Source organism: Pelodiscus sinensis, chromosome 2 (genome assembly GCF_052426305.1).
Source record: "Pelodiscus sinensis isolate ZL-2025 chromosome 2, ASM5242630v1, whole genome shotgun sequence".
NCBI lineage: Eukaryota > Metazoa > Chordata > Testudines > Trionychidae > Pelodiscus > Pelodiscus sinensis.
In genome coordinates, this window is record NC_143053.1 from 243,893,286 (window position 1) to 243,912,074 (window position 18,789).

General features: G+C 41.2%; 1 protein-coding gene across 7 annotated transcripts in view; it reads right to left on the bottom strand.

The window, feature by feature from the left end:
- The window catches only part of RBM33 (RNA binding motif protein 33), a 171,348-nt gene that overhangs the window by 65,818 nt on the left and 86,741 nt on the right, over positions 1 to 18,789 (bottom strand). For 6 of the 7 annotated variants that reach the window (XM_075922758.2, XM_075922757.2, XM_075922763.2 and 3 more), the window contains one exon: positions 11,950 to 12,591. In XM_075922758.2, the coding sequence (XP_075778873.1) occupies positions 11,950 to 12,591 (642 nt within the window). Of the gene's footprint in view, positions 1 to 2,183; positions 3,433 to 11,949; positions 12,592 to 18,789 lie in introns of those variants that run through there. The other variant, XM_014576665.4, reaches the window with a different exon arrangement.

Sequence of the window (18,789 nt, forward strand, 5' to 3'; positions counted from 1 at the left end):
TGGCTTTTGTGATGTGCTTTGAGGTGTGGACATGCTCTTGCACAAGAAGTTTTTGTGCAAAAACTCTTACGCAAAAGGCTTCTTGCGCAAGAAGCATGTAGTGTAGACGTAGCCATGGAGATTAGGCCAAGGATGAAATCCTCAATGGACACAAGATGGTCAAGGACACTACCCTATGTCTGGGTGTTGCTAAACTAACTGTCAGGCTATGTTTACACAGCAGCATTATTTTGGAATAACATCAGTTATTCCAAAATAACAAAGTGTGTCTACACTGCAAGCCATTATTTTGAAATAATGGCGAGCTGGAGGACTTCTTACTCTGACTCCTGTAACCCCCATTTTACGGGGAGTAAGGAAAGTCAAAGGAAGAGTATTCTTCCTTCGACTTCCTCCTGTATAGGTAGCTCCAAAAGCCGAATTAAACTATTTCGACTTAAACTTCACAATTGATGTAGCTCATGTTGCATAGCTTAATTTGACTTTAGTCCTGCTGGAACTAGACGTACCCTCAGAAGCTGAACTCACTTGGATGGATTACTCACTTGTCCTGTTCTGCTCACTCCCTCTGAATCATCTGGCAATAGTTACTGTTGGGAGACATACTGGGCTGGATGGGCCATTTTTCTGGCCTAGTATGGCCATTCTTATGTTACTTGATTTAAGTGACCATAAGATGATTAGTCTCTTACCTTCCCCTCATTCTATAAGATTTTTATTTTCTTTCAGAACATGATCTCTGTATACTTATGAGAGGATCAGTAGAAAGAGGTTCTGAATTGCCTAGATGTGTCATTATGATCTCTTTTGGAAGTGTGAGGTAACTACTAAAACAACTCTGCCTCCTTTGTACAATCTTGACACTACACTAGTGGAAATGTCACTGTGGTCCTGACTTTACAGAGTGAAACAATTCCACTTGTGATTTAGCCCATCCTAATGTAGGACTTTCAACATTAAAAAAAACCTTCAACTTAAACCAGCATTCAACAGAAAGCCAGTAAAGAGAGCTTACTAGGATGATACGCATTTGTTGGCCTATGCTATTGAACAAACAAGCTGCTATGTTCTAAACTGAATAGAGCAAGTTCAGCAAGTTCTTTCCTAGTTTTTCTGGTTCAGGATTCCTGTAACTTAAATTAAATTAAAATTTGGTGAGCCACAGATACCTTTCAACAGCCAGTATGTGTTTTATGTACTGCTGCATTCCCACCTGGTACTTTTTTCCTTTTAAATAAAGGACTAAGGATGTAAAAGAGTAGTCAAGTATTTGACTACTCACATTTTAGGCAGTGGGGAGGGGAAAAGGGGGAGAAGGAGAGTAGGTGTTACGGGGGAGCTGGATGCGGGGGAGCTGGCTTAAAACAGCTTCCACCAAGCACCGTCACTGCAGTACAGGAGAGTGGGGAGGAAGGGGAGGCAGAAGCACAGCAGTGCTGCGGGTTTCAGTCCCGGCTCGTACCAGGTCCGGACCACTGCAGCTCTGCCTTTTAAATGTAGCAAGAGCCAGGCAGCTACTTCCAAAGGCCACTCCACCCTGGCCATGGTGGGCACCCCGCCCCCGCTGCTCCCATTTTATCAGTTAACTAGTTAAACTTAACATTTAACCAATTAACTAAATTAAATGGGATTTTACATCCCCACTTTGAATATTTTACATTAAAGCATTTCACTGTTCTTGGGAATCACTAAATTTAAATGGGACCAATCTGTATCCTTTCCCACGCCAATAATACCATGCTGACCAATTTTCACTTTAAAATAAGATCCCTTCTCTTAGCAACAAATTTCTACTTACGCTATCATGAATCATAGAACTGGAAGAGACTTCAGAAGGTCATCAAGTCCAGCCCCCTGCTCTAGGCAGGACCAATTCCAACTAAATCAACCCGGCCAGGGCTTTGTCAAGCTGAGACTTAAACACCTCTAGGGATGGAGACTCCACTACTTCTCTTGGTAACCCATTCCAGTGCTTCACCACCCTCCTAGTGAAATAGTTTTTCCTAATGTCCAACCTGGACCTCTCCCACCACAACTTGAGACCATTGCTCCTTGTTCTGCCATCTGTCACTACTGAGAACAGCCTCTCTCCATCCTCTTTGGAACCTCCCTTCAGGAAGTTGAAGGCTGCTATCAAATCCCCCCTCACTCTTCGCTTCTGCAGACTAAACAGACCCAAGTCCCTCAGCCTCTCCTCATAAGTCATATGCTCCAGCCCCCTAATCATTTTGGTTACCCTCCGCTGGACCCTCTCCAATGCGTCCACCTCCTTTTTGTAGTGGGGGGCCCAGAACTGGACACAATACTCCAGATGCAGCCTCACCAAAGCCGAATAAAGGGGAATGATGACATCTCTTGATCTGCTGGCAATGCTCCTCTTTAGATGGTACCTTTTCAGAGCAAGAACTCGGGTGGGTTTTTCAAAGGGGTACAGTCTAATTTGAGAAATATTGCTAGACTGCAATATTCCAGATCATTGGAAGTCTGTCCTTTCAACACCTTTTACTGAGTTCCAACCTCCTTGACGTTTAAATTAGAGCAGTTTCTTAGGTGTCACTCTTTATGCGATGTTTTTAAGTTGTAAGTATGAAAAAGAATTATGAAGATTCCATATAAAATGCTGGTCCACATTAAGTTTTTGCCTGTGCACCTAAGAAGGCACAGACACGATCCTTACCTGTTCCTAAGTCCGTTCTCGTCAATGGCGGGGAATGAGTACTGATGCCAACTGATGCCATCTTCTCACTCTTGGAAAATAATTTTACTTTACTCTGCTAACATTGTGATGTTACACACCTCAAAGCTTTATTTCAGAATGGCGTCAAAGATGCCTATATACTTCTTGACACACAAGTGTTGGCTATTTTAATTAAATATTTGTAAAAGCACTTTTGAGATCTTTGGATGAAAGGCACTATAGAAATTTAAATTTAAACAATTTTTATTGATTGTCATGAATAATATACATACAAGCAAAACAACAAATACAATCATCAAGTAAAAGTTGGTAGATAAATTTACTCCATTCAACAGGATGGTCTAATTCAACTTTTATTTTCTCTATTTTTTGGAATTCAGTGTTTAACTCTCACCCGGACTGCTATCCTAAAGAAAACAAAGCTATCTGCCCTTTAACTGTTCAGTCTTTTTTTAAATACAACCTTACAGACTGAATTTCCAAGCAAAATAGTTTGCCAGCTATATCCATCGAGATTTTTCAGATGCTGTGTCAGGCAGTGGTTGGTATAACTCCTGAAAATCTAAGAGTTCATTTTTAATCCAACAAAACATAGTGACTTATACGAAAGGCCCACTAGTGCAGATTTCCACATAGACAAAGAGTGGGATATTCTTGGTCCAGCATAAGATTCAGCATTTTCGGGCAACAGAGGCTGAGACATATCACTTTGAGCAAGGAAGACCAGTCTTTTGCTAGGGAGAGATCACCCAATAATAATATAAGATGACTGAGTAGAATAACAATGATTTTAAAATATTATGCAATGCCAACATAACTTCAGACTAATCAATGGACATGTTCAACATGCACAGTGTATATAACCTTTTAACACTTCAGACATATAGCCCTAACTCTGGGTACAAACCTGCTCCCTTGAGTGCCACGCTCATCTCTGCGCCATCCTATTGGTTTTACAGATTTCAATGACATCTGTTTTTTTTTTTTTAGGTATCTACTATATCTGCATACAGATATCCATTTATTACAGTATTTCCTCCCAACAAGTCCCATTTCAAGATCTTATCCTGTTTGATTCCTATTCTGTTCTTGATCTAATATTGAGATTAGGCTTCTGATTGAGACAGACATATCTGAGTCTTTTTCTCATGGACAGCACTATAATGATATGCTGATATTGCATATCCAAGACCTAGTGAAGGGATATCCTGAAGTTATGCAAAAAAAGTAAGACTGAGGCAAGATAAGCTATGCCAAGAGTGTGCTGTAGCTGGTGAAAAAGCAAAGTCCTGATATCAAATATATCTGCTGAACACTTAATCCCACTGTCTCTTCAAGTCCTAAAGATCAGACAGACTAAATATGCCAAGCATATTTGGACTACTTCCTCATATAGAGGCACAAGAGTTGGCCTAGAAGTTTTTGAAAAGGTAGGGTACTGGTAAAAATGACAGCTGTGACTTGGAATTAATAAAGATAAATCCAAACATGAACTTCTGGAATCGCACCACTACTCCCTGATATGCCATTCAATATACTATAGTATCTGATATACAGGAAGCATTAATCGCCTTCTGCTTTCTATTCTTTGACGCTTGCCAGCTACATATGGAACACTTTAAAGTACTTCTGACCTCAGATATGCTTTTTTATTTTTAGAGATATTTAATTGGTAAGAATTTCAATTTCATGAAATGTTCTTTAAAAGACTATTTTTCCAGTAAGTGTGAACTGCAATAAAAGCAACTTTGACAGACCCATCTTCTTTGTCTCAGAGATGAAGTGATATTGCATACCTGGAATCAGATACCTGGAGCTCAGGGGTGGGCAATAATTTTTGATGGGGGCCACTCCAAGAATTTAGTAAGTGGTCAAGGGCAACACTTTTCTATGATATTCATGGGGGGGGGGGGCGGGCGTGAGTGAGATCTGGGACAGAGGATGGGTGCAGCAAGGACCTTGAGGTAGGGGTCAGGGGTGCAGGGTCTGTGAAAAGTCTGGGTGACAGAGGGAGTTGTAAATTGGGAGAGGGGATTGGGGTGCAGGAGTGGGATGCTAACCTGGGGAAGGAATGCAGTGGAATGCAGAGTCTGGGACATGACCTGGGTCAGGGAGTTAGGCTGCAGGAGGAAGTGGGATGTCACATGCAGGCTCTGGCTGGGAGGCACAGCAAGACCCTCAAGCAGGCTCCCTGCCTGCTGCACTCCCACATGTGGCTCAAAGGAGTTGGCTTCTAGGGCCAGTATGTGCATCTCTGCATGTCATGTGCTAGGGACATAAAATCCCATTTAATTGGCTAACTGGTTCAACATATTGTTTAAATGGTTAACTAATTAAAAGGGGAGAAAGAGGGTGGGGGGGGGGGGCTACTCCAGCCTGGCTGAAGCAATCCCCCTGCACCCCCCTACTGCAGACAAGGGCTGCTCCAGAGCCTGTAACCATGTAACCGCTACGATTTTTAACCATTACGCAGTTCACTTTTTAACATCCCTACTTATTACACAAAAAATAAAGACTCATATCAGGATATACTCTTGTTCTACAGAACGATCTACTGTCCTCAAAGTAATTTTGAACCAGGAAAACATGACAACTTCCTTAAAAAGGGAAAATTAAATTTAGGACAGCTAAATTTGAGATTGAACAAAAGCCCTCATTGGCATATCATGCCACTCACCACTGTTCTACCCACCACCATATCAGTGAGTCTAATGAGCAGACAGACTTTGCCAACAGCTCTTGTGTAAAGCAAAAACAATTTAGATAAAAGATGGTCTGAGCTTGATCCTAGTCCACTCCCTGTTAGATAACTGTTTACTTTGCATTATTCAGTAATGCTGTTAGTCTGCTGAAAGAGAGGACTTTTCAAGTGTGTGCTGATATGCACTGGCACAGCTGGGTAGAGTAGCCTGCACAGTGCCTAACCAGCATAATTTTCACCATTCCATGGGCATTAAAGACTTCATCTGCACAAAAAATTAAAGAGAAAGGGTATAAAAGATCTGTAGTGTTGACAGCTGCAAAGAGACTACTATACTGCAGAATCAAGTTATTGGTCACAGATAAAAGGAGCCAAAGCATATTCTGGTGGCTGACAGAAGGGAAGCCAGGCAAACCTAATTCAGACAGAGGAACAAAGATTAGAGAGTAACTTATTTTTAAAAAATAGCACTAAGGTGCCTCAAAGGTCTGGTAATAAGTAGAATTTGCTGCAGTACTATAAACCAGAGTTGACAATATTATTTGAGATCCTTATGGTTTGCAGGGCTCTGATAAACTTTTTAATATTTTTAAAAATACTGAGCATCAAACTAGGCCAGATTGCCCCCCTGCTGCTGAGATTCTTCTTTTTCTTTGTGTGACACATGGAACAAAGTCATGGATTCAACTTTCTGACAAATTATTAAAAAATTAACTGTCTTGATCAGAATTAAAGCTAATTGTAACCCTTGCTTTCATTTTTCTGTAGTCTGAAAGAAAACAAATATTCTACAGTGACAAGGGAAAGCAACTACATATGATGCATAGACAACCTGTTCCATGCTGATGATGAAGCAAATTATGAACTCAATTTTCAGGGGACAAAATCAAGTCTATATAGCTTACAATTAGGCTTACCAGATGGTTTAAAAAAAATACCGGACACACTTGATCTCAGATGGGGGGAGCTGAGAGGGGGTCGGGGGAGCAGGGCTGGCTTGGAGGAAACCGGCCGGCGGGAAGCAGGGCTGGCCGGGGGGAGAGGGGGGGTTGGGAGGAGCAGGGCTGGTTGGGGGGAGAGGGGGAGAACCAGATGGCAGGGAGCAAGGCTCGAGGAGGGGAGGAACCGGCTGGCGGGGAGGGAAGAGCAGGGGGGGAGCGGGGGAGAGAGGGACGGACCAGCTGGCTGTCAGGAAGCAGGGCTGGCCCGAGCGCACACAGATCCCGAGGTGCTGTCCGTCCCGGCAGGGCACATGGGCGAGTCTGGCCCTGGGGATTCCATCCCACCCCGGCCCCGCACCTCTCCTCTCTACTACGTAGTTGCATACTGCCTGGCTGGTAGACACGCTCATGCAGCATGAGCGTGTCTATCAGCCAGGCAGTACGCAACTACGTGCTGATACTCATGATAATAATAAAAATTTAATTAGAAAATACTGGACATTTATGTGTTTCCCGGACAGAAAGCGCAAATATCAGACTGTCCGGTTCAAAACTGGACACCTGGCAACCCTACCTATAATGCAGTAGGAACAATACATGTATTCAATGAGGTTAAATCTGATCACAAGGAACATGCAAGTAAAATTGCTCAAAAAAAATGACTTACGGTTTGCTGGAAAAAGAGAACATTAAGAAAAAAACTGTTTCATGACACTTGCTACGTTGGACATTGGATCATTTATCCTAGACATACATCTCTATGCACTGGTGGCTGGAGTTGCCACATGATATTGTTTTGTTTTAACCGGTCAAATAAAAAGTTGGGGCTGATTATTCTTGGTAATTTAACAAAGCAAAATAATCCAGTCACAATACTTGCAGGCCAATGGGATTTCTGAAAATAAGCTTTTTATTTAGTCCAATGGAACCTACAGCTTCTGGTTTTTCCTTCTTTCATTGGACTAAAGTTTCTACCAATGTCATCCTCCAATCTAAGTCTTCATTGGTCTTATTTTTTTCATTATGCTAATATACTACTTTTTAAAATGTTAAGATGATCTTTACAATCTCTGTGTAACTTTAGTGATAGAAATGTAGCCGTGTTAGTCTGGGGTAGTTGAAGCAAAATGCAGGACAATGTAGCACTTTAAAGACTAACAAGATGGTTTATTAGATGATGAGCTTTCGTGGGCCAGACCCACTTCCTCAGATCAAATAGTGGAAGAAAGTAGTCACAACCATATATACCAAAGGATACAATTAAAAAAATGAACAAATATGAAAAGGACAAATCACATTGCAGAACAGAAGGGGGATGCGGGGGGGGAGGGGGGGAAGGAAGGTAAGTGTCTGTGAATTGATGATATTAAAGGTAGGGAGAATGGGATGTTTGTGAGTTAATGGTATTACAGGTGATAATTGGGGAAACTGTCTTGGTAATGGGTGAGATAGTTCAAATTCTTGTTAAGTCCTTGTTGGCAAGTGTCGAATTTTAACATGAATGACAGTTCAGAGGATTCCCTTTCAAGTGCAGATGTAAAAGGTCTGTTCTGCAATGTGATTTGTCCTTTTCATATTTGTTCATTTTTTTAATTGTATCCTTTGGTATATATGGTTGTGACTACTTTCTTCCACTATTTGATCTGAGGAAGTGGGTCTGGCCCACGAAAGCTCATCATCTAATAAACCATCTTGTTAGTCTTTAAAGTGCTACATTGTCCTGCATTTTGTGTAACTTTACAATGTGAAACTTTTAGAATTATTTGTAATGCAATAGAATCATTATGAAAAGTGGTCACCTTTATTACTTAAGTCTCTCTAGCACTGAAATTTCCTCTTCCTTTTAAAAACACCAAGATTGATATGTCTCCCTTTGCATATATAAATATACTCATAGAATCATAGAATAATAGGACTGGAAGGGACCTCGAGAGGTCATCGAGTCCAGCCCCCCGCCCTCAAGGCAGGATCAAGCTCCGTCTACACCATCCCTGACAGATGTCTATCTAACCTGTTCTTAAATATCTCCAGAGAGGGAGATTCCACCACCTCCCTTGGCAATTTATTCCAATATTTGACCACCCTGACAGTTAGGAATTTTTTCCTAATGTCCAATCTAAACCTCCCCTGCTGCACTTTAAGCCCATTACTCCTTGTCCTGTCCTCAGAAACCAAGAGGAACAAATTTTCGCCTTCCTCCTTGTGACACCCTTTTAGATATTTGAAAACCGCTATCATGTCCCCCCTTAATCTTCTTTTTTCCAAACTAAACAAGCCCAGTTCATGAAGCCTGGCTTCATAGGTCATGTTCTCTAAACCTTTAATCATTCTTGTCGCTCTTCTCTGTACCCTTTCCAATTTCTCCACATCTTTCTTGAAATGTGGCGCCCAGAACTGGACACAGTACTCCAGCTGAGGCCTAACTAGTGCAGAATAGAGCGGCAGAATGACTTCACGAGTTTTGCTTACAACACACCTGTTGATACAACCTAGAATCATATTTGCTTTTTTTGCAACGGCATCACACTGTTGACTCATATTCAACTTGTGGTCCACTATGACCCCTAGATCCCTTTCCGCCATGCTCCTTCCTAGACAGTCGCTTCCCATCTTGTATGTATGGAACTGATTGTTCCTTCCTAAGTGGAGCACTCTGCATTTCTCCTTATTAAACCTCATCCTGTTTACCTCTGACCATTTCTCTAACTTGCTAAGGTCATTTTGAATTATGTCCCTATCCTCCAAAGAAGTTGCAACCCCACCCAGTTTGGTATCATCTGCAAACTTAATAAGAGTACTCTCTATCCCAATATCTACATCATTGATGAAGATATTGAATAGTACGGGTCCCAAAACAGACCCTTGAGGAACTCCACTTGTTATCCCTTTCCAGCAGGATTTAGAACCGTTAACAACAACTCTCTGACTACGGTTATCCAGCCAATTATGCACCCACCTTATCGTGGCCCTATCTAAGTTATATTTGCCTAGTTTATCAATAAGAATATCATGCGAGACCGTATCAAATGCCTTACTAAAGTCTAGGTATATGACATCCACCGCTTCTCCCTTATCCACAAGGCTCGTTATCTTTTCAAAGAAAGCTATCAGGTTAGTTTGGCATGACTTGTTCTTCACAAACCCATGCTGGCTATTCCCTATCACTTTATTACTTTCCAAGTGTTTGCATACGATTTCCTTAATTACCTGCTCCATTATCTTCCCTGGGACAGACGTTAAACTGACCGGTCTATAATTTCCTGGGTTGTTCTTATTCCCCTTTTTATAGATGGGCACAATATTTGCCCTTTTCCAGTCTTCTGGAATCTCCCCTGTCTGCCATGATTTTTCAAAGATCATAGCTAAAGGCTCAGATACCTCCTCTATCAGCTCCTTGAGTATCCTGGGATGCATTTCATCAGGACCTGGTGACTTGCTGACATCTAACTTTCCTAAGTGATTTTTAACTTGTTCTTTGTGTATCCTATCTTCTAAACTTACCCTCTCTCTGCTTGTATTCACTACGTTAGGCACACCTCCAGACTTCTCGGTGAAGACCGAAACAAAGAAGTCATTGAGCATCTCCGCCATTTCCAAGTTCCCTGTTACTGCTTCTCCCTCCTCGCTAAGCAGTGGGCCTACCCTGTCCTTGGTCTTCCTCTTGCTTTTAATGTATTTATAAAAGGTCTTCTTGTTTCCCTTTATGCCTGTAGCTAGTTTGATCTCATTTTGTGCCTTTGCCTTTCTAATCTTGCCCCTGCATTCCCGTGTTGCTTGCCTATATTCATCCTTTGTTAGTTGTCCTAGTTTCCATTTTTTATATGACTCCTTTTTTATTTTGAGATCATGCAAGATCTCCTTGTTAAGCCAAGCTGGTCTTTTGCCATATTTTCTATCTTTCCTACACAGCGGAATTGTTTGCTTTTGGGCCCTTAACAACGTCCCTTTGAAATACTTCCAACTCTCCTCAGTTGTTTTTCCCTTCAGTCTTGCTTCCCATGGGACCTTACCTACAAGTTCTCTGAGCTTATCAAAATCTGCCTTCCTGAAATCCATAACCTCAATTGTGGTGGTCTCCCTTCTACCTTTCCTTAAGATCATGAACTCTATTATTTCGTGATCACTGTCCCCTATACTGTCTTCCACTTTCAAGTTCTCAACTAGTTCCTCCCTATTTGTTAAAACCAAATCCAGAACAGCTTCTCCTCTGGTAGCTTTTTCAACCTTCTGAAACAGAAAGTTGTCTCCAATGCAGTCCAGAAACTTATTGGATAGCCTGTGCCTCGCTGTGTTAGTTTCCCAACATATGTCTGGATAGTTGAAGTCCCCCATCACCACCAAATCTTGGGCTTGCACACACTGCACTCATTACGTAGGTATCTGAGCACCTAAAACTACATTCTGGGCTACCTGTTTGCTAAATTCTATTATTTTTAAAAAAAAAATCAGATTTTGCGAGAAGAGTGAAAAACAACTTCTGTAACTGAGGTCCTTTTCAATCTCTGGTACTACTCCCACTATGTCTACACACTTGTTGCTTAGTGCCGTTCTAGTGATTTCCTGAATTTGTGTCTGGATTTTTTTCATATTGCCCTAAAATGTATTGAATCAGTCTCGACATTTTTTTATTTTTAAATATTTTTGCCAAGGCAAAACAAAGACTCAGGTCTCTCTGGGGAAATCCTATAGTGAAATCCTCTTAGTTCTTACCTTATTACCTTATTCTGCACTCCTAATATATGAACATCTGTTCCAATAATGGAAAAAACCTTAATATAGATTTAAAGGATCCACTTCACTTCCATTCAAAAAATTTTAGGGGTCCTCAAATAAAAAAAAGGTTAAAACCACCAATACAGATATTTGCTGGATGAATATAGAAAACAATTGTGAATATGTAATACTATTATGACCATCATCTGTGCTCAGGAACCAATATACAGACAATGGGCCCCTTGTCAGAAGATAAGAATCTTGATTTAGACACAAAAGTGAAATGGTAGCATCGCCAATCTCTTCTATATTAGAACATTTTCCCTCTCGCTCTCCTCAATTCTGCTTATATCACAGTTTTGCAATGTGGTTCTTAAAGAAAAAAAATCTACCCACTCTACTAAGGAACCTATATTAGCTCCAGACATGCTTAAAACACGACAGGCTTCTTGGATGGTTTCAACTACAATATGGACAGGGCAGACACTTTTTTTAAACCATCAAATTAACAATAGCCACACACATTCTTTTCTCCCATACATCAAAACATTTCTGAACCAAAATGTTCATTGCAAATATTCACCGATGAAGAGTTTTAGGCTCAAGTTGTAAGCACATAAACACAGTAGATGTTATCCAGGAAACAAGGATGTTAGCCTAATGGTAACCCCACTCCAGTGCAACATATTACAACACACCTCTTCTCCTACAAAGTTTTTAAAATATAACTTGTCTACAGCTATGAAAATCTTTGTCTGAAACAGATAATTAGTTCTGTTGAATTAGCGGTTTGGTTTTCAAAATAGGGTATCTTTCTATTTGGGAAACAGAATGAAACACACAAAAAACAGACTATGACAAAACAACACAAAAATAGATGAGTCTTGGAAACTTACCCCTCCTGACAACTTAATCACCCTCACTTTGGTGCCGACATGGGGCCCATCTCCACTACCACTGTTTGCCCGTTGCATGACAGTCCTTTTCACACCAGGTTTCAGTTCCTGAGGCCTTCCTTGTATTGATGCCACCCTAGCAGTCTGTCCTGGGGCGAGCGATGTTGCAGTTGCAGCAGGTTTTGTTTGTAATACTTTTGGTGAAGGCTGAAGGGGACTTTGAGGTACTGTTCTAGTCTGTCTCAAATACTTCATTGGTCTCACTTGTTGTCCTTGAAACTGCATATTAGCCCCATCCTGCACAAAATCTGTGGGTTTTGGTGGAATATTTGGAACTACCACATCTTGCTTTTTAACCAGAAGTCTATTTTTCACATTTTGTCTGGCCTGTGCACTAGGATGGAGTATAAATAGGTTTCCATTAGTGGACAACTCTGAGGATTCCTCTTCCTGCTGTGTGAAAGACTGTTGCATGGGAGGTTGTTGCTGCTGTTGTGCAAGTCTTTCAAGCAACTCTCTTTTTCTAGCACCTGCCTGCTGTTGCCGTCTCAGCTCCTTTTGTTTCAGAATTTCTTCTCTTAGGCGTTTCTGTTCTTCTATCTTCAAACGGTATAATCTGGTTTCTTCATCTTCATCAGGAAACTATAAAAATAAAAGCAAAGGCATTTAGTGAAATGTGTCCAATTTAGTCAAAACTAATGTTAAGTTATTTTATAAGATGTCATAATGGTGTAACTCTGCAAAGGGCTTTTGAAATTACTCCAGACATTGTACTAAAACTGTTAGTGACATATCTTCCAGTAAAATTTGCTATTCATTAGTGACAGACATCTTGAATCTGTTTTCAGAATTAGATATACTCCTTCTTAGAGGGAAAATTCCCCTACCCTTCACCATAGTAGTAGTCTAAAAATACAGTCTTATAAATTAGAACTCTTGTAGAAGTTTCTGAAACCAATTAAACTATTAATATAATGCAAGATATCAAAATATGTTTCAAATGGAATGCAACAATACAGAGGCAACCCACTGTCACACAGGTTTTATCTTGCTCTTTTCTGACGAACTAACAAAAGGTAGGGTGGTAAATGACCTGAAAGGCCCTGATTAGAACTATTGATTTTTCTTACAGAATTTTCAGCCTGATCTCAAACTCATTTGTCACACAATAATTGGTTATAATGAACAGCACAAGTCAATCTCTCTGACCTTGAACTCATGCACTCTCTTCAGAATCAAAATGTTGCCAAATGCAGTGTTGGAATATTAATAGTATATAGAGAATGCCTTTAATATTCTACCCCTAAGCCTTTCTGAAAGTATTATACTCTATCAAATAACCTTTCTAGAGGTCCTGTATGTTTGGCAGAAACTGTCCTTATAAGAAATAAGAGAACAATTGAGGAAATGTAGGTGCCCATCTTCATGAAAAAGATCCAACTTGCTTTTGAGGTGGCTGCTTCAACATGCGTGTTTGCATATCTTTCAAAATACAGATTCCATTTTAAATGACATTAATATTATTTTTAAAGCTGTCTGCCTATAAAGCATGGTATATAATGAATTTACTATTTCAATGAACAGATCATTCTAATTCAAGGCTATAGTTACAAAATATACTGAACATAATAAAATTAACATTTCATCAAATAATAATACACTGCATTTTAGTAAAGTCTTCTATAAAAGGGTAGTAGAGCATTTCACAAACAACCTGCGTGTCCAGTAAAAATGGTTACTTACCATACTGGTTCTTTGAGGTATAATATCCATGCAGATTCCAATGTGGGTTTGCACATAAAATTGGATTATTGTAGCAAGCAGTATTCATTAGGTCCATGCCTGCATGCTAGATATTCTTGAACATCCCTTCCCATTACCACCATCATACACTCTGGTGTAGGGCATAAAAGGAAGAGTGCACCCAAAAGCCTCACATTTCCTTTGCCAATACAGAGGAATAAGACTCTCAGAGGAATAAGAATCATGGAATCCATGCAGCCAAAGGATAAGTAACTTTTCTTTTGTCTGAGTAATTGTCCACAGGTATTCCACACCTAATGACTAGTTATCTGTTTGTTTGGAGGCTGGTTAGGAATTCTATTCAACCAATGACTGCAGTCCAATCAAAACTGGGAGACAAATTAGTTTAAAACTGAATTCAAACTTCTGGCAGGAACTTGGGATGAGACCTCTAAGCCTGTCTTTTAAAAACTATCAGGGTACATGCACCTCCCCTACCTTTCAAGATGATGTAATGGCTACTGAAAAGACAGCCTTCATAGATAAGGAGTATAGGGAACTTCTTGCTAAAAGCTCAGAGGAAACCATCAACCTTATTAATACTACATTCAAATCTCAGGACGGGGGGAGGGGAGGCGGGGGCAAATGTGAATAAAAACAAAGAATGTAGCCAATGAGCATGAAAATACAGTGTGGTACTGGACATGAGAACTGATATTACTGCTAGATTGACTCAAATGGAACTACAGGCAGTCCCCGGGTTACATGGATCCGACTTACATCAGATCCCTATTTATAAATGGGGTGAGGCAACCCCACACTAGCTGCTTCCCCCCAGCAGACCAGGGAGACGCGAAGCTAGCACCCCCCCCCCCAGCAGACCAGGGAGACATGGAGCGGCTTTACTCAGCAGACACCTCAGCTTGAGAATAAAGGACTGAGGGAAGTGAGGTGAGGGAAGTGAGGTGTGGGAGAATAAAACTGAGCTCTGGAGAAATGTTTGGCTAGAGTTTCCCCTACAATATGTACCAGTTCCGACTTACATACAAATTCAACTTAAGAACAAATCTACAGTCCCTATCTTGTACGTAACCCGGGGACTGCCTGTAATAAAACTTAAGGAAGCATGATGTCTAACATGCTAGCCATCAGCCACATGTGGTTATTTGGCCAGTTGACTGTGTGGCTAATTGGCTTGACAAATGTGGCTAGTTCGCTTAAGTGGCTACTGCTTCACAACTGGTGGGACACCACGGCAATAGAAAGTCATAAGAACGGCCATACTAGCTCAGACCAAAGGTCCATCTAGCCCAGTATCCTGCCTGCCAACAGTGGCCAATACCAAATACTACAGGGCTTTGGGAGTACGGGTGAAGGAGTTTGGAGCACAGGTGGTATTCTCTTCGATCCTTCCTGTCAAAGGTAGGGGACCGGGCAGAGAGAGGTGCATCATGGAGGTGAATGCCTGGCTGCGAAGATGGTGTCGCCAGGAGGGATTCGGCTTCCTTGATCACGGGGTGCTCTTCCAGGAAGGACTGCTTGGCGGAGATGGAGTTCACCTTTCCAGGAGCGGGAAGGCCTTGTTTGGACACAGACTGGCTAACCTTGTGAGGAGGGCTTTAAACTAGGTTCGACGGAGACAGGTGAGCAAAGCCCACAGGTAAGTGCTGAATGTACGGGACTGGGAGATGAGTTGGAAATGGGGGGGACTACGGCCTATAATGGCAAGGAGAAAGGAGGGTAAGGGCACAACAGGGAGGCAAGATCAAATCACTATCTGAGATGCCTATATACAAATGCGAGAAGTATGGGTAATAAGCAGGAAGAACTGGAATTGCTAACCAATAAATACAACTATGATATCATTGGTATTACAGAAACCTGGTGGGATGGGACGCATGATTGGAATGGAAGGGTACGGCTTGCTCAGGAAGGACAGACAGGGAAAAAAGGGAGGAGGGGTTGCCTTGTATATTAAAAATGTACACACTTGGACTGAAGTGGAGATGAACGTAGGAGATAGCTGTGTAGAGAGTCTCTGGGTTAAGCTAAAAGGGGTAAAAAACGAAGGTGATATCATGCTAGGAGTCTACTACAGGCCACCTAGCCAGGTGGAAGAGGTGGATGAGGCCTTTTTTAAACAATTAACAAAACTATCCAAAGCCCAAGATTTGGTGGTGATGGGGGACTTCAACTATCCAGACATACATTGGGAAACTAACACAGCGGGGCACAGGCTATCCAATAAGTTTCTGGACTGCATTGGAGACAACTTTCTGTTTCAGAAGGTTGAAAAAGCTACCAGAGGAGAAGCTGTTCTTGATTTGGTTTTAACAATAGAGAGGAACTAGTTGAGAACTTGAAAGTGGAAGACAGTATAGGGGACAGTGATCACGAAATAATAGAGTTCATGATCTTAAGGAAAGGTAGAAGGGAGACCAGCACAATTGAGGTAATGGATTTCAGGAAGGCAGATTTTGATAAGCTCAGAGAACTTGTATGTAAGGTCCCATGGGAAGCAAGACTGAAGAGAAAAACAACTGAGGAGAGTTGGAAGTATTTCAAAGGGACGTTGTTAAGGGCCCAAAAGCAAACAATTCTGCTGTGTAGGAAAGATAGAAAATATGGCAAAAGACCAGCTTGGCTTAACAAGGAGATCTTGCATGATCTCAAAATAAAAAAGGAGTCATATAAAAAATGGAAACTAGGACAACTAACAAAGGATGAATATAGGCAAGCAACACGGGAATGCAGGGGCAAGATTAGAAAGGCAAAGGCACAAAATGAGATCAAACTAGCTACAGGCATAAAGGGAAACAAGACGACCTTTTATAAATACATTAAAAGCAAGAGGAAGACCAAGGACAGGGTAGGCCCACTGTTTAGTGAGGAGGGAGAAGCAGTAACAGGAAACTTGGAAATGGCAGAGATGCTCAATGACTACTTTGTTTCGGTCTTCACCGAGAAGTCTGGAGGTGTGCCTAACGTAGTGAATACAAGCAGAGAGAGGGTAAGTTTAGAAGATAGGATACACAAAGAACAAGTTAAAAATGACTTAGGAAAGTTAGATGTCAGCAAGTCACCAGGTCCTGATGAAATGCATCCCAGGATACTCAAGGAGCTGATAGAGGAGGTACCTGAGCCTTTAGCTATGATTTTTGAAAAATCATGGCAGACAGGGGAGATTCCAGAAGACTGGAAAAGGGCAAATATTGTGCCCATCTATAAAAAGGAGAATAAGAACAACCCAGGAAACTATAGACCGGTCAGTTTAACGTCTGTCCCAGGGAAGATAATGGAGCAGGTAATTAAGGAAATCATATGCAAACACTTGGAAGGTAATAAAGTGATAGGGAATAGCCAGCATGGGTTTGTGAAGAACAAGTCATGCCAAACTAATCTGATAGCTTTCTTTGATAGGATAACGAGCCTTGTGGATAAGGGAGAAGCGGTGGATGTCATATACCTAGACTTTAGTAAGGCATTTGATACGGTCTCGCATGATATTCTTATTGATAAACTAGGCAAATATAACTTAGATAGGGCCACGATAAGGTGGGTGCATAATTGGCTGGATAACCGTAGTCAGAGAGTTGTTGTTAACGGTTCTAAATCCTGCTGGAAAGGGATAACAAGTGGAGTTCCTCAAGGGTCTGTTTTGGGACCCATACTGTTCAATATCTTCATCAATGATGTAGATATTGGGATAGAGAGTACGCTTATTAAGTTTGCAGATGATACCAAAATAGGTGGGGTTGCAACTTCTTTGGAGGATAGGGACACAATTCAAAATGACCTTAGCAAGTTAGAGAAATGGTCAGAGGTAAACAGGATGAGGTTTAATAAAGAGAAATGCAAAGTGCTCCACTTAGGAAGGAACAATCAGTTCCATACATACAAGATGGGAAGCGACTGTCTAGGAAGGAGCATGGCGGAAAGGGATCAAGGGGTCATAGTGGACCACAAGTTGAATATGAGTCAACAGTGTGATGCTGTTGCAAAAAAAGCAAATATGATTCTAGGTTGTATCAACCGGTGTGTTGTAAGCAAAACTCGTGAAGTCATTCTGCCGCTCTACTCTGCGCTAGTTAGGCCTCAGCTGGAGTACTGTGTCCACAGTTCTCAAATGGAAGATTCTCTATCATGGTTTGGACTACCCAGGCATTCCTGAGGACAAAAGCCAGGAAGCTCTTTGCATTGGTGATTTGATCATTCTGTATATGGATATATCAGATACATTCAAAAGTAGCTGGGATTTCCTTGTTAGCTATCCGATTCCCCTCTAGGACAATGGATCTTAATTTTTCCAATAGTCTTTCTATAAACTAAGATAATGTGTCACAGTATAGTAATTTTACTAGAAACACTTAGTAATTGACAATGTACATCTGGAGATGGATGAGGAGTAGACTTCTCTGCTGAACACATTGGGTCTCCTATTTAAGTCTACAATGCAATAAAAAAAAACACATAGCTGACCCATGGGAGTCAGGCTAAAGGGCAATGTGGAAGTTAGGGCTTGTGCTAGGTCTCAGGTTCTAGAGCCTATGAGATAGAAGGGTCCCACACCAAGTAGGAAAAGTAGATGGCAGAGTCTCAACAGCTCAATGCAATTTCATAATTTCAGTAATTAAAAGCTGAGTTAGCATTTTGAGATTGTATGTTTCAATAAGGAAGATTCCAGTACTGGCTCACACACGTTACTTTGTGAAGAATAGGCCATAGGCACCAAAAAGGCTAGTCATGTGGGAACTGCATCCCAAGATTACCAATAATTGGTGCTGAAGGCTGGCAGTAGATTTAGCTAGTATTACAAGCATTTTTTTTTCATACCTGGTAATGAGGTTGCAGAGGCAGCTACCTTAGGCAACTTGGTACCCTTTCAATGAAGGGCTTGAGACAATGTAATAAATACATTGTTTATTGAAACTCTGTTCCAATGGTCCCCTGAAGGAGATCCATGTCTTGTCTCTGCAGCATGGTACCTTTGTAGCCCTTCTTGAAGTCAACAAGGGCATCTAACTCAAGAACTGCACTTAGACATCTTATCCCTGGTGCCTGAGAAGCAATACCAGTTTGTTGGGACACTTGCTGAAC